The following is a 12,414-nucleotide window of genomic DNA, read 5'->3' as shown; positions in this document are numbered from 1 at the left end:
GCTCGGGGGGAGGACCCACACAGAAGCTGTGCTGTTCATGCAGATACTGCCCTGTTTGTTCTGCAGCCACGGGAAATGCTTGGGGGCTGAGATCATGCTGCTCTGTGGCCTAAGCCTAGTGGGGCCCTCCATGGGCTTAGAGCAATTCTGCTGCCAGACGATGACCAGGCTGGTCATCGTGACTGGGACAGTTTCCTTTCTGCAGAGCCCCACACTGCTGCTGAACATAAGCTCTCAAGACAGGGTTCTAGATCGGTGGTCTCCTCCCATTCCCAGGGGACAGTGGGGGCAGGGGAAGCAGAGAGACAGCTCTCACCCCATTCCTCGGCCACCCCTGTCCCCCAGGCATTCAGTTCCACTATATGTTTTTGCTCTAGCTTTCCCAGGGCTCTACTTCCTTGGAGGGATCCATCCCTCCCAATAGGGGCTGAAGAGGCAGGACAAGCACATACTTGGAGAGAAGGATGATGCAGTTCTGTGCCCTTCGGCCGTCAATGACTGACAGCTCTTTGACTTTGCGGGAGGCCAGGTAGATGTCCTCTGTAGAGCCCAGCTCTTTCTGAAACCAACAAGCCAAGTAAAAAGGTTGAGGTATACATGTATGCTCCAATCCTCTCCTTGCCCACCCCCCAGGAGCCACTCCCACACCAACCAAGAGATACTCCTGGTGTGAGGGGAAGAAAGACAGGGAAAGAAAAAGACAGGAGAGAGAAAAAGGAAGGTGGTTAATAACCATCTCTACTAGGAGACATCTGGGATTTTACCATGGGCTAGAACGGACTGAGGGCAATGAAGAGCTCCCCTTTTTAAAGACCGCCCTTTCTGGACAAACTAAGGAAAGAACTATTCCAGTGGAGGGGGGGTGACTGGTCCCTATGGCTTTGAGCAATGTTATGCAATCCCCAACATCCACAGAATCAGCCCTCACTCCACCACCCTACCCAGAGAGCTTCTCCAAGCTTATTATGGGAAGTAGTTTCCAAATCCCCATCAAGCTACAGTTCCTGGATTCCTGGAGACTTCAGGCACAGCTCAATGTGCCTAGATTAGAGGGCATCCACAAGTTCAGAAGTGGGGAAACTGAGGCAGAGTTCCATGAAGAATTCTCTCCACTGGGGTTCCAGCAGCAGATTCCCCAAAAATCAGACACCCTCTCTTCTCTTGGGCCCTCAAAGAGGCAGATAGGAAACTAGTTTTTACCCTGAGAGGTCCCTCCAAGCACATGCTCTATATTGCACAATGATGTGAGGCTGCCACTCACATCATTATCCTTATGAATTGTGCCCTTGGGATTATGCAGTGCCCAACCTATGCAGTCTTACAGGACGGCTTTGCCTTGGGCCAGGTAGGTAAGACAACAGACCTGGAATCTTTCTCCTTACTACAGTAGACAATCACCTCCATTGCTGGTAGGGGTCTTTTTGAATTACTTCCCACCCCTACATTTCTGCTTTCTCTTTGGGAACCCTTTCCTGTGTTGCTTATAGGGATTGGTCATAAAAGTAGAAGGCAGAATGAATAAGCCCTCTCTTTTGACAAGTACAGGGCAGCAGCCCAGGACAGTGGTTAGAAGTTAGAGTGTCCAGAGCCCCAAGAGTGACTCACCTGCTGAGAAGGATTAGTTATCAGCTCCTAGGCAGGTAGCAGCCACAGCCAACAGAGAATTAAACATGCACAACGTTAGCCAAGAGTTTCAGGGACCCCAGGGACAGTAGGAGAGACATGGGGATCTCTGAGCATTGACTCTGTCCAACCCATCCCAATGAGACCTGCATGGTTGGAAATGGAGACTAGCAATTACCCTGGACAGAAGGTGCTTCTAGTGGACATACACTCCCAGAGAAGCCACAAAGTGGGGAGCAGGCAGGTCCCCTGCCTGTCCTGGGCCCAGTGGGACCACCACTCCCCAGCTGGGGCAGGCTAGGCCCCCAAGCTTCCCAACACCAGGCCTTGGTTGTTATTCTTCCTTTCTTCTCTGTTGGGAAAGTGCTCAGAGGGCAGAGAGCATTTCTCTGCTGCTGGATGACTTCACCTTTCTAAACAGAAGAGGAGATATAACCAGAAGGGACCAGAAGCATGCAGAAGTTGCATTCATTGAGGCAGAGGAAAGCAGGTGTCCCTGAGTTTCACCCCTTCCCTTTGTCTTTTGGTTTCCAAGGGAACTAAGGAGGCAGGGCCCACACCCAGTTCTCCCTTTTGGGCCCTAATGGAGTTGAAGTCACTAACTCAGGAGCTGCATAGGACACAGTGGGAAGACCATAGCTCATGGGACCTTTCCCTCCCCACCAAAACATGCAACCTGGGACCCAAAATAGGGAGAGGCGACCAGGGCCACACAGCCTCTGGGATCTTTCCAGCTCTGCTGCTGTGAAGTCAGCCTGAGTCTGGGCGACCCACCAAGTGACAATAGTCTGGGTGAGCCCAGACCCTCAGTAGGGGATTAAGAAAGGAGACAGGGGACTCAACGGGACTTTCCACATTGATTTTTCTCCAGTCACTAAACCAAAAGGCCCTAAACCCAGTTTTTTCTAAACCCCATAGACCTCTTTCCCCACTGCTCCCCATCTTAGCCTCACCTTGGAGCCCAGACACTGGGTGAGCTGGCTTGGAACACTGCCCAAGAGAAAGACTCTCCAACCAGGAGGAGCTGTGTGATTGACCATGCCTGATGCACCCCTTGTACATGCCCCCTCCATCCCACTTGGGAGCACCGGGGCACAGGAGCACCAAGGACTCAAGAAGAACCCCTTTCCACTCCTGTTAGACCACAGATGCTGCTGGTTGCCATGCCAGCCTGATGTGGGCAGAGGCTAAAAAATGTTGCCTGGAATGAGGGTAAAGAATCAAATACCTTGATCACCTACTTTTAACTTAAATAACAATCGCTTTTCTAGAATGCCAAGTCAGGATCAGAGCCCTGCCCCAGCTCTGTCCCTTTGGCTAGGCTCCTAAGAGGAGTCTCATGTGCCCTCAGAAGGGACTGTCCACAGGTCTAAACTTGTCAGAATGCAGAGGGGGCGCCCAGCCACAACAAGCAGCTGCTACTCAGGGCCCAGGAAGCCCAGACCCTACTCACAATCATCTGGGGTGTCCTCAGGGCTGGCACCCTGGGCTCAGCTGAGGGGACCAGAGAAAGTGGCACAGTGTGGAGAGGAAACAACCCTCAGAGCTCACTCTAAAGCCTCAAGGCTGGGAATGCCCAAACTGGACTTGGCGGGGGAGGGCCCCCAGATGTGCTAGCTACAGTGCGGATTCCTCGGCCGGCCCGACTCACCTCCTGACTCACATTCATGCGAAGATGAGGAGTTAGAATCAGCACATTTGGCAATCCGCACCGCACTGCCTCGGGAGTGCCCTGCATTCTGCCACACTCCCACTCCCCCTACTGCGGTCGGAAGAGCCAGCTGACAGGCCAGCCATCTGTAAGCACAGTCTGCAGAGCAAAGCTCAGGGCTTTCCCAGCCTGCCCAGGCCCAGACCCAACCTCAACCCCACAACATGACCTGGAGCAGCTCCACCTTCCTGGAAACAAGGACATCCTCAGCTAACTGACTTGCAGGGGTGCTGGTAGGCTATGGTGGAGAGAGCAGTTTGAAATTGATCATTTCTGCTAGATGTAGTCTCCAGACCCTGGGGTCAAAGAGAGAACAGGGTTCAACAGTAGTCAGGGCTGTGACTCCACCTCCAGGGCTCCAAGATGAAAGAGAAATGGACAAAATGTTATCTCATCCCTCAGTGTATAAATACACACAACTGTGTGCCGGAACTATAATACAACAGGATATTTCCCCTGCTGCACTGCATGTCTCTAATTCCAATCCCTATGCTTAGTAAAGCATGGTACCTAATAAGGAATAAAATCATTCAGTATACATGGGAGGAAGGGAGGGAAAGAAGAAAGGTTGAGGGTTGGGTTCAAGGGGCATAGGTGAAGTCAAAACTAGAAGTCAAGACCCAAGAAGATGGGGGTGGGGAAGGGTCTTACCTGGTGCCTCTGATAAGCTGAAAACATTTTTTCAAAGTCCTCTAGGTCCAGAATCCGAAATACCTGCATGTCATCAATCTCATTCCATACGGTGCCAGGGACACGTGCCTAAGATTCAGGAAGGACAAGACCCAGCGTTTGACCCAACTCCTTCACGATGGAATGGTCCAATGTCTCTCTATCTCCGCCTGCTCCCAGCTGCACAAACTATAATAGGCTTTCAGACCTTCAGAAAGGGAGTCCATTCGTCTCCCCCAAACCTTCAATACTCTGTTCCAGGGCAGAGGCCAGAGTCAACCTCCTTGTCCTTCCTTTCTCCTGGGGCCATACAGACATGTGTTCCATAAATCAAACAGAAGGCAGGAGTGATGGGTAGGTCAATATGAATGATGGCATGCAAACTCCTTCCAGAAAAACCAAACCAAACCAGTGCTCTTGGGGCACACTCCCTATAGGTCAGGGTTGGCTAGAGTCACTACAAGAGACAATGCCCGCACATATCTGAGATCTTCAAATCCTCAATGCGCACTAGATTTCCCATATCGGAGATGGTCATTTTCTCTCCCAGAGGGTCTTCCTCCCACTTTCCCAGATTCCCAGAAAGTGGGAACGACAAATTGTCAGAAAGTGGGAAATGCCAAAGGCTGGGACATCCTGATCCTTGGAGTGACTGCTCAGGCCAGCGAGACTGCCACAGCTTCCTGTTGGTCAGACCCAAGGAAAGTGGCCTATCCCTCATGGTTGGAATGCATCCAAGGGTTCACATTCCCAGCTCTTCCCACCTAAGCACTGCCCCACCTCCGTGTGGGACCTTGGCACTGAACCCCCATACTGGGGAGAGGCTCCATCAGCAAAGCTGAGAACATCCCAGTGGTCTTACAGCACCCCAACAATGGCTCAGAGGCCAAAGCTCAGCCCCTCCCAGGGTGCTCACTTCTGTCCTCCTAGGAGTATTTGCCCTATCCTGAGCTTTGCTGTCCTTTAAAATGGAATCTCCCACTTTCCTCTGCCTGGGGGGCAGCTGGGGAACCTTCCTAAGGCCACTACCCCCTTCTTCCTCCATCTCCCCCTCAGCAAGGCTTAGAGAGCAAAACATACCTTTCACTCACTTTTATTTTCTTAAACTCTGGAAAGGGGAGGCTAGGCCAGAGCAGGGGGGTGTGGGGACATTCCTGTGGCCTTCCTAAGGCCAGGGACCCTCTTGTGGAATGCCGGGCTGGGAAGCTTAGAGCAGCAAGGGATACAGGCAACTGGCCAAACCCAACACAGACACATTCTTTTCATGGCAGAAACAACCACTGTGTGTGTGTGTGTGTGTGTGTGTGTGCGCACAGGAGCATGCGTGGAGTAAGGGAAGGGGACTGGGGAAAGGAGCCAGGCCCCTGGAATGGAGTAGATGGGAGACAGAGAGAAGATGGGAAGGGAAACTGAATCAGGAAAGCAGGGAAGGGAAAGCTCTCAGTGGTCCCCATCAGAGGCCAGGCCTGGAGTGGAAGTGAGCTCCATGGGAAAGCCCACCCAGGTAAAGCTTGCTGCTGTTCTTTACTCCCGCTGAGGAGGGGCTAAGACAGGGCTGGAATGCAAGAGCTGGATGGACAACAGCAGGGAGACTTTCCCCGGGGAGAACAGACTGAGTGCCCAGCTCTCCCACCCTCCTTGCCAAAAGCCACCCCATCCCCCTACACAGCCCCTCGCGGAGGCGGAGGTGAAGCCGAGCTCTGGAGCCATAACCCATTTCCTAGTATTCTCCACGTCCTATGCTGAGGCGCCCTGATGGCCCACTGTGTAGAATGATCCCTGGCTTTAAATTTGCATCACTCTGGCCAAAACCTCATCAACTCCTGTTTAAATCCCTGGGGCTTCGGTTCCTCTAGACATACCCTTTATACGCCAGGGAAATCTTTCTCCAAAACCCTTTTTCTTTGTGTTTCTCTCACTGAGCATTTGGGGTCAAAACTGAGCAAGTGAGCTTGCACTCCCAGCCTCATGACTACTTGGGACCATTGGCAAGTAGGAGGGTATCATTTTCTTCTTGTTTCGCACAAAAGGAAGCAGTCTCAGCAATGCTTGCTTAGTGAGTTGAAGGATTAGGTGAGATAACATACTTAAGGTGTGCATGGTTGTGCCACTAATAACTCACCTAATACTATTATGAATTCCTGAGTCAGTCACCATTCCAAGTACTTCATATGTCAATTAATCCTCACAATAATCATTTGATGTGGGTGTCATAATTCCCCCCATTTTGTAGATCAGGAACCTGAAGACCAAGTGCTTAAATAACTCCTGGTAACATGATTAAAAGCTTGGGAGTGGGCTAACAGGTCCACAAATATTATTCAGTCCCCTCCACTCACTTCTGCTGAGCAATGTCTACAACTCCTGTGAGTGCCCCCCCTACTCCCCCATTCCATCACACCTGTATTTTCCAGTCCAGGAATGATACTCTGGCCTGCTTTGGGTTCCTGAGGAATTTATATAGATTTTATTATTACTGGACCCCAGAGAAAACCCTATCCATAGCTCCATTTGATGAAAATGTTGCAAAAATATTAGTTGCCTTGTCTATTTTCCTTAATTGTTGAGGGGTCTAATCAACTTTTCATTACCTTTAAAAATTTTTTAACTATACAAAAAGGCAACTTACTGAATGAGAGGTGATATCTGCAAATGGTATATTCAGTAAAGGCTAAACACCTAAAACAGATAAAGAACTTACACAACTCAACACCAAAAAAACGTCAAATAATCCAATTAAAAATGGGCAGGGGACCTAAATAGACATTTTTCCAAAAGAGATATAGAGATGGCCAACAGATACATGAAAAGACTCTCAACATCACTCATCATCAGGAAAATACAAATTAAAACCACTACCACCTCATACCCGTCAGAATGTCTAAAATCAAAAAGGCAAGAAACAACAAGTGTTGATAAGGATATGGAGAAAAGAGAAGCCTTGTGTGCTGTTGGCAGGAATGCAAACTGGTGTAGCCACTGTGGAAGACAGTATAAAGAGGTCTCAAAAAAATAGAAATAGAAATACCATACCATAGCAAAACATATAGAAGTCATAAAATCACTATGTGTATGCCCGAAACTAACGTAACATTGTGTCAACTATAATAAAAGATTTTAAGCTTTTTTTTTAAGAAAGCAAAAATAAAACAAAAACCTTTAAGTTATACATTATAAGTGTAGGAGATTATTTTTTTTTCACCACAAAGAGGTATATCTATTATTTCTGATTATGAACAATGAAAATTTTCACATAGCCTGTGCCCTTTGGTACTGCAGAGTAGTTTGTCCACTTGCCTCATGACCGAGGATAAGGACCCACAGGGTAGAGCTGTGCAGTACAGTTGTCACAAATGTCAACCATGTGACTTCAAAATTCTGCTAACAGGTGGCTCTAAAATTTTACCAACTTAGATTGGAGATGTTATCAGAGACCCATAACTATTCATGCTTTGTCTTTCCACCTCAATTATAAAACCAGAGGTAAGAGGAATCTTAGAAATATCATAGATAAGCAAACCGAGGTAAAAAGTGAGTGATTTACGCAGGTTGCCCAGTTAATTAGAGCCAAACCTGGTTTAGTTGGAGTTTAGAACCTCCCCTTCAATCCCTGTCTAGGATCTCTAGGTGTTTCCTTGAACAAAATCCTTAATTTGCAAGATTCAAAACTCTCACAAGGCAATGCTTTGCCTCACCTTTTATTATTATCCATTATGACCTCCAGCAACAAATCTTTACAAAAAGAAGCCCTCAGACTGACTGGCTAGCTGGTCTACATTAGGAGAGGCAGCTAACACATAGCTAGCTGCCCATCTATTTCACAATTCCACATCTTTTCCCACTTAAGTCTCTTTCTGAACTCATTTAAGCTTGCATAGAATGGTACAGTTATGAATTCCCCAAGAGTCAGACCAAGAGGATCATACAAAAGGTTTGAGGGCATCCCTTAGTCCAAGCTCCAAAATGATGTCTGCATGGCCGCTGAAGTGTGTGTATGGGTCAGCTAACTGAACGCAGTTACCATGTATGTATTACAGCTAAAGGACAAAGTCACAGGTCCTAATAGGATTTAGTACAGAACCAGAGGTAGGGCTCAACCCAGGCTAGAACTGGACTTAAATTACTAGGAGCCTAATGTAACCCAAGGCAAATCTACTCCATGTTTGTGAGAGTCCGACAGAGGAACCAACACCCACATATGGACCTGGGATTGGTGATTATTAGAATAGATAACATTCATGAGCAGTCTAGAAAAGTACCCAGTGTGTCTACTTCCCACTGGGAGGATGCCAGAATGGCTACATCTTGACATGAAACTATTCATGGCAAGGGTACTGTCCTGTCCCCTGCCAAGACCTCATCATTTCAGTCCTTTGAACACACCAGCCTGATCTTTACCATCTCTAGATCTTGGCCCAAGTTATTTGCCTATATCTTCCACTCTTTTCCTCAAATAGACCCTATTCTTAAAACTCTAGCCCAGCCATTGTATTGTCCAGAAAGTGACTCTGTTTGGCCCACGCTTTGGTATCAACATAACCGTATTAAACCTCATCATGTACACATTCTGTCTGCAGGTGGCTTTTCCAAAATGACCCTTAGCACATGCCAAGCTATCTTCTCCCAGCATAGATGTTCTTCCCAATGGACAGTGAGCTGTCTGGAATGAGCAATCCCATCTTCTGCATCTACTGTGCCTTTCCTTCCCCCTGCCCAAAGAAGGAACCCAGAATGGGAGATCTACAAACAATGGGCAGGCAGTCTGTGGGGCTGATTGTCACTGGCTATGGGAGAATGGATCTACTGATCTTTTCTTTGTTACTTACCTCATTTAGCTTGACCCAGTTGAAGGACTTCAGTGGATGGGAAGGCTGGGGGACACACTTCTTCCTGAGTGGGATATCACTGCTGGGGCAGGGGTCTGGAGGGAGAGGCAGGCCAATGCTGAAGCACGGTGGGGCACCAGGAGGAGTGGGAGGCCCACCAGGTGGAAGAGGTGGTGGCGGAGGTGGGGGACAGCAGGCAAATGGGAGAGGGGGCGGAGGTGGAGGCAGGTCACTGGTTGTCATTGAGGAAGACAAGGTAAGTGGGCCCCCAGGGGGAGGCGGGGAAGATACTGGTCCTGTCTGTGGGAAGATGGAAAAATCAAAAAGACAAAGCCATCAAGCAAGGATACCTTTCAAGTCCGCACCACACTATTCCTTTCCTTATTCTTACTCATCTATACTAGAACCCCAATCCTGCTCTCACCTCTCCCATGCATTTTATCCCCCCATTTCCTCTCTGTATCCCAAATATCCAATATACAGAGACACAACCACAGACACATACACATAGGTAAAACGCACATACATAACACTGGACAAAGTCATAGTTATCACAATGCAACAGCAGGAGCGCTACATATGGTTATGTATGCTACCACCTCCACAAGGACATACAGCTACATAGGGAGGGGGCACAAAACCATACTTGCACTCTGCTTTGCCAGGTGTGCTTCCTGGGACAGTGTCACCCAAGGAAAACCGTATTGCAGTATTGGTTTGTTTTTCTTTTTCCCCTAATTAACACAAACATAGCAACCCTTACAGACTCAGAGGTCCTCTCTATCCTGGCCTGAGCTGCTCCTCTAAATTCTCCTTCATCTTGAGGTCCTCAGCCCTTCCCCATACCTGTTCTTCCCACCTCATCCTGAAGGTCTCAGCTCAATATGTAAAGAGAGGAGGGTATCTACGTACTGAGATTTCACTGAGTTGGGCTACCAGCTCTGCCACTTGTCCTCGAGCCTGGCGCAGCTCCTGGGACTCTCGAGCCAGCTTGTCCTTCATCTTGTTCAGTGTCCGCATCATCTCTTCCTTCTCTAATGTTTTTGTCTCACATTCTCGCTCCTTCCTCTCCAGCTTGCTCACCAGCTCCATGTGTTCTGGAATGGGAGTAGGACAGGAGAGAAAATGGGAAGAGACAATTGAATATGCATGGGTCTACCTCTAATGGGTCCTGGGCTGGGCACGGGAGGGGTTGTGCAGAGCACGCAGTGGTTTGAGGCAGAGCCCCTTACCTTTCCGGAACTTCTCTGCCTGGTCTCGCCATTGTTTTACCTCATTCTCATTGATGAGCCTGGTGGGGGAACACAGGGAAGGGTCTGTTGATTGTTGGCTTATTACTTCCCAAAAGATATATTATCCCCCTATTCCCCACATCAGTTCCATGATCTCCAATCCCAGTCCAGCCACATCAAGGAGGCTAGGATTTTTGACTCTCCAGATGTCTCTTCAGGTCCCCAGGTCTTCCCAGTTCTCATGTGTCTCTCTGTGGACTGTGAAAACTGAAAAGACCCTCAAATAACTTATGATCCAACCCCTTCGGATATAGTTGAAGCTCTTGAGAGCAGAGATGAAGACAATAGCTTAACTAATGGTAGAACTAGGACTAAATCTCGGGCTTCTTTTAGTTGTCTGATGACTTGTACACCTTTGTAAAAATAAGTTTTTGCATTGAAAGAGATCAAAATGTTAGCCCTACCATGGTACGGGCTTCCAAAGACCAATGTATAAGAGTAAGAGAAGTCACCCATCCCAGCACCACAGAATGAATATGTTGAGGGTAAAGAGGGGATGTATCTAAATCACAGGAAGTCTTCATTCATGCCCAACTCTTGTAATGGGGATTAAGCTATTATCTAGACATCACAGTGTAATAGAAATGAAATCCCAAAGGAGACCCAAATAATCAGGATTTTGTTTTTTGTAACTCTAAAAACATGGCAGAGTTAGATCCATGAATTTTGGCTTCCTCAATCAGATGAAAGATATAAAGAGGAGACAGAGTATGGAAGGGAACATAATTTATTAAGAGAGTCTTTGGGGAGAGCCATTGCTGTCCTTCTTGGAGATCCTACCTCTTTCACCATCATCCACTGTCTTTGTTGAACCCAATTCAGAGTGTTCTGACCTACATTCCCTGATGTTGGGAAGGAGGCTTGGTGAACTGGGGTCCAACTTGGGGCCAGGCAGGTCCAAAGAGTGAAGAAACATTAACAAGAGAGAGAGTGGTGCTCTGCTGGGATATCCAGCACTCTTAGACTTTGTTGGCACAGAGATTGCATGAGGATTTCTCATGCAAGCATCATGGAGAAATTGGGCTGATGCCATTTTAAGTCCTGTTTAAGATGTCCACCTAGCAGAGAAGTGGACACTTGAACATTGTGCCATTGTGTACTAGATTGCTAGTGAATCAGGGGCTGATGGAAGGGGTGGTACCACCCAGTCCCAAGTGATAAAAAGGCCTTAAATGGTCAGTGGCCAGGGTTTTATAGTAAGATGCATGTGCCAAAGAGCTTCAGAAGATCCCAGAAATAATTCATGTCTTCACCCATGTGCCAAGGCCAGAGAATAGGAAGACTGTTTACTAAGTTACCTGATCAAATAAGATCTTTTCTTCTTCTCCTTCCTTCCCCTGCACTGTGATAGGGGTTAAAAACTGGTTAGCTAATAGAAGGGGGTATGTGTGTACAATGGGTTAGAAGAAAAACAGAACAGAGAAAGAAAGCCAATCATTACACATGCCCTTCCCACTACAACTTCCAGCTCCAGTCCAGGGAAGAGAGAGAGTGAAGGCTAAATCTAATCTAGAGTTCACATAGTTCACATCTGGGACTAGTTCTAGTAGTTGCAGATTTGAGACTGTTTAAAATGATTGTGCAAGAAGAAGCAAAAACTTCATTGGATCTGAGGACAGAGGAAAAGCTTCCCCACTAAATAGTGCAAAGAACTGGTAGAAAACAAAAATAAAAATCAGAAATAAAGTTGCATTTTGATTACTTTTCTATTTGCACTTATCCAGCAAACCAGGTAGGATTAACCACATCAATACCTAACTACTTGTAAAATGAAAACAATAGCATGAATAGTTAAAAAATCATTATCTACTTGGCTTTGGCATGTGACCAAATTGAGAGCCAACTTATCTCCTTAAAGGGCAACTGGATCAGACTTCCACTAACAGCAACATTATTTGAAAAATCCAAGATTTGAAAGAAGCCCGAGTGTCCATCAATTGGTTATTGAATAAGAAGATGTGGTGCATTAAAAATGGTGGAATATTATGCAGCCTTTAAAAAGGACGAAATCTTGCCATTTGCAATGACATGGACAGAGCCAGAGAGTATCATGCTAAGTAAAACAAATGAGTCAGAAAAAGACAAACCCGTATGATTTCACAGATAGATGGAATTTAAGAAACAAATCAAATGAGAAAAGGGAAAAAAAGAAAAAGAGACATATCAAGAAACTGACTCTTAACTATAGAGGACAAACTGATGGTTCCCAGAGGGGAGGGGGCAGAGGGATGGATGAAGCAGATGACGGGGATTAAGGAAGGCACTTGTCATGATGAGCTCGGGGTGATATATG

General features: G+C 47.3%; 1 protein-coding gene across 4 annotated transcripts in view; it reads right to left on the bottom strand.

The window, feature by feature from the left end:
- DAAM2 (dishevelled associated activator of morphogenesis 2) overlaps positions 1-12,414 on the bottom strand; it is a 117,628-nt gene that overhangs the window by 20,740 nt on the left and 84,474 nt on the right. For 3 of the 4 annotated variants that reach the window (XM_045071226.1, XM_045071228.1, XM_045071227.1), the window contains exons 12-17: positions 10,062-10,120; positions 9,742-9,926; positions 8,830-9,129; positions 3,986-4,093; positions 1,606-1,632; positions 453-559 (exon numbers count right to left, since the gene is read on the bottom strand). In XM_045071226.1, the coding sequence (XP_044927161.1) occupies positions 453-559; positions 1,606-1,632; positions 3,986-4,093; positions 8,830-9,129; positions 9,742-9,926; positions 10,062-10,120 (786 nt within the window). The remainder of the gene's footprint in view (positions 1-452; positions 560-1,605; positions 1,633-3,985; positions 4,094-8,829; positions 9,130-9,741; positions 9,927-10,061; positions 10,121-12,414) is intronic. The other variant, XM_045071229.1, reaches the window with a different exon arrangement.

This window comes from Mustela putorius, unplaced genomic scaffold (assembly GCF_011764305.1).
Source record: "Mustela putorius furo isolate JIRA1106 unplaced genomic scaffold, ASM1176430v1.1 tig00003983_pilon_pilon_pilon, whole genome shotgun sequence".
Taxonomy (NCBI): Eukaryota; Metazoa; Chordata; class Mammalia; order Carnivora; family Mustelidae; genus Mustela; species Mustela putorius.
The sequence above is the reverse complement of the archived record's forward strand: the minus strand, read 5'-3'. Positions and strand labels throughout refer to the sequence as shown.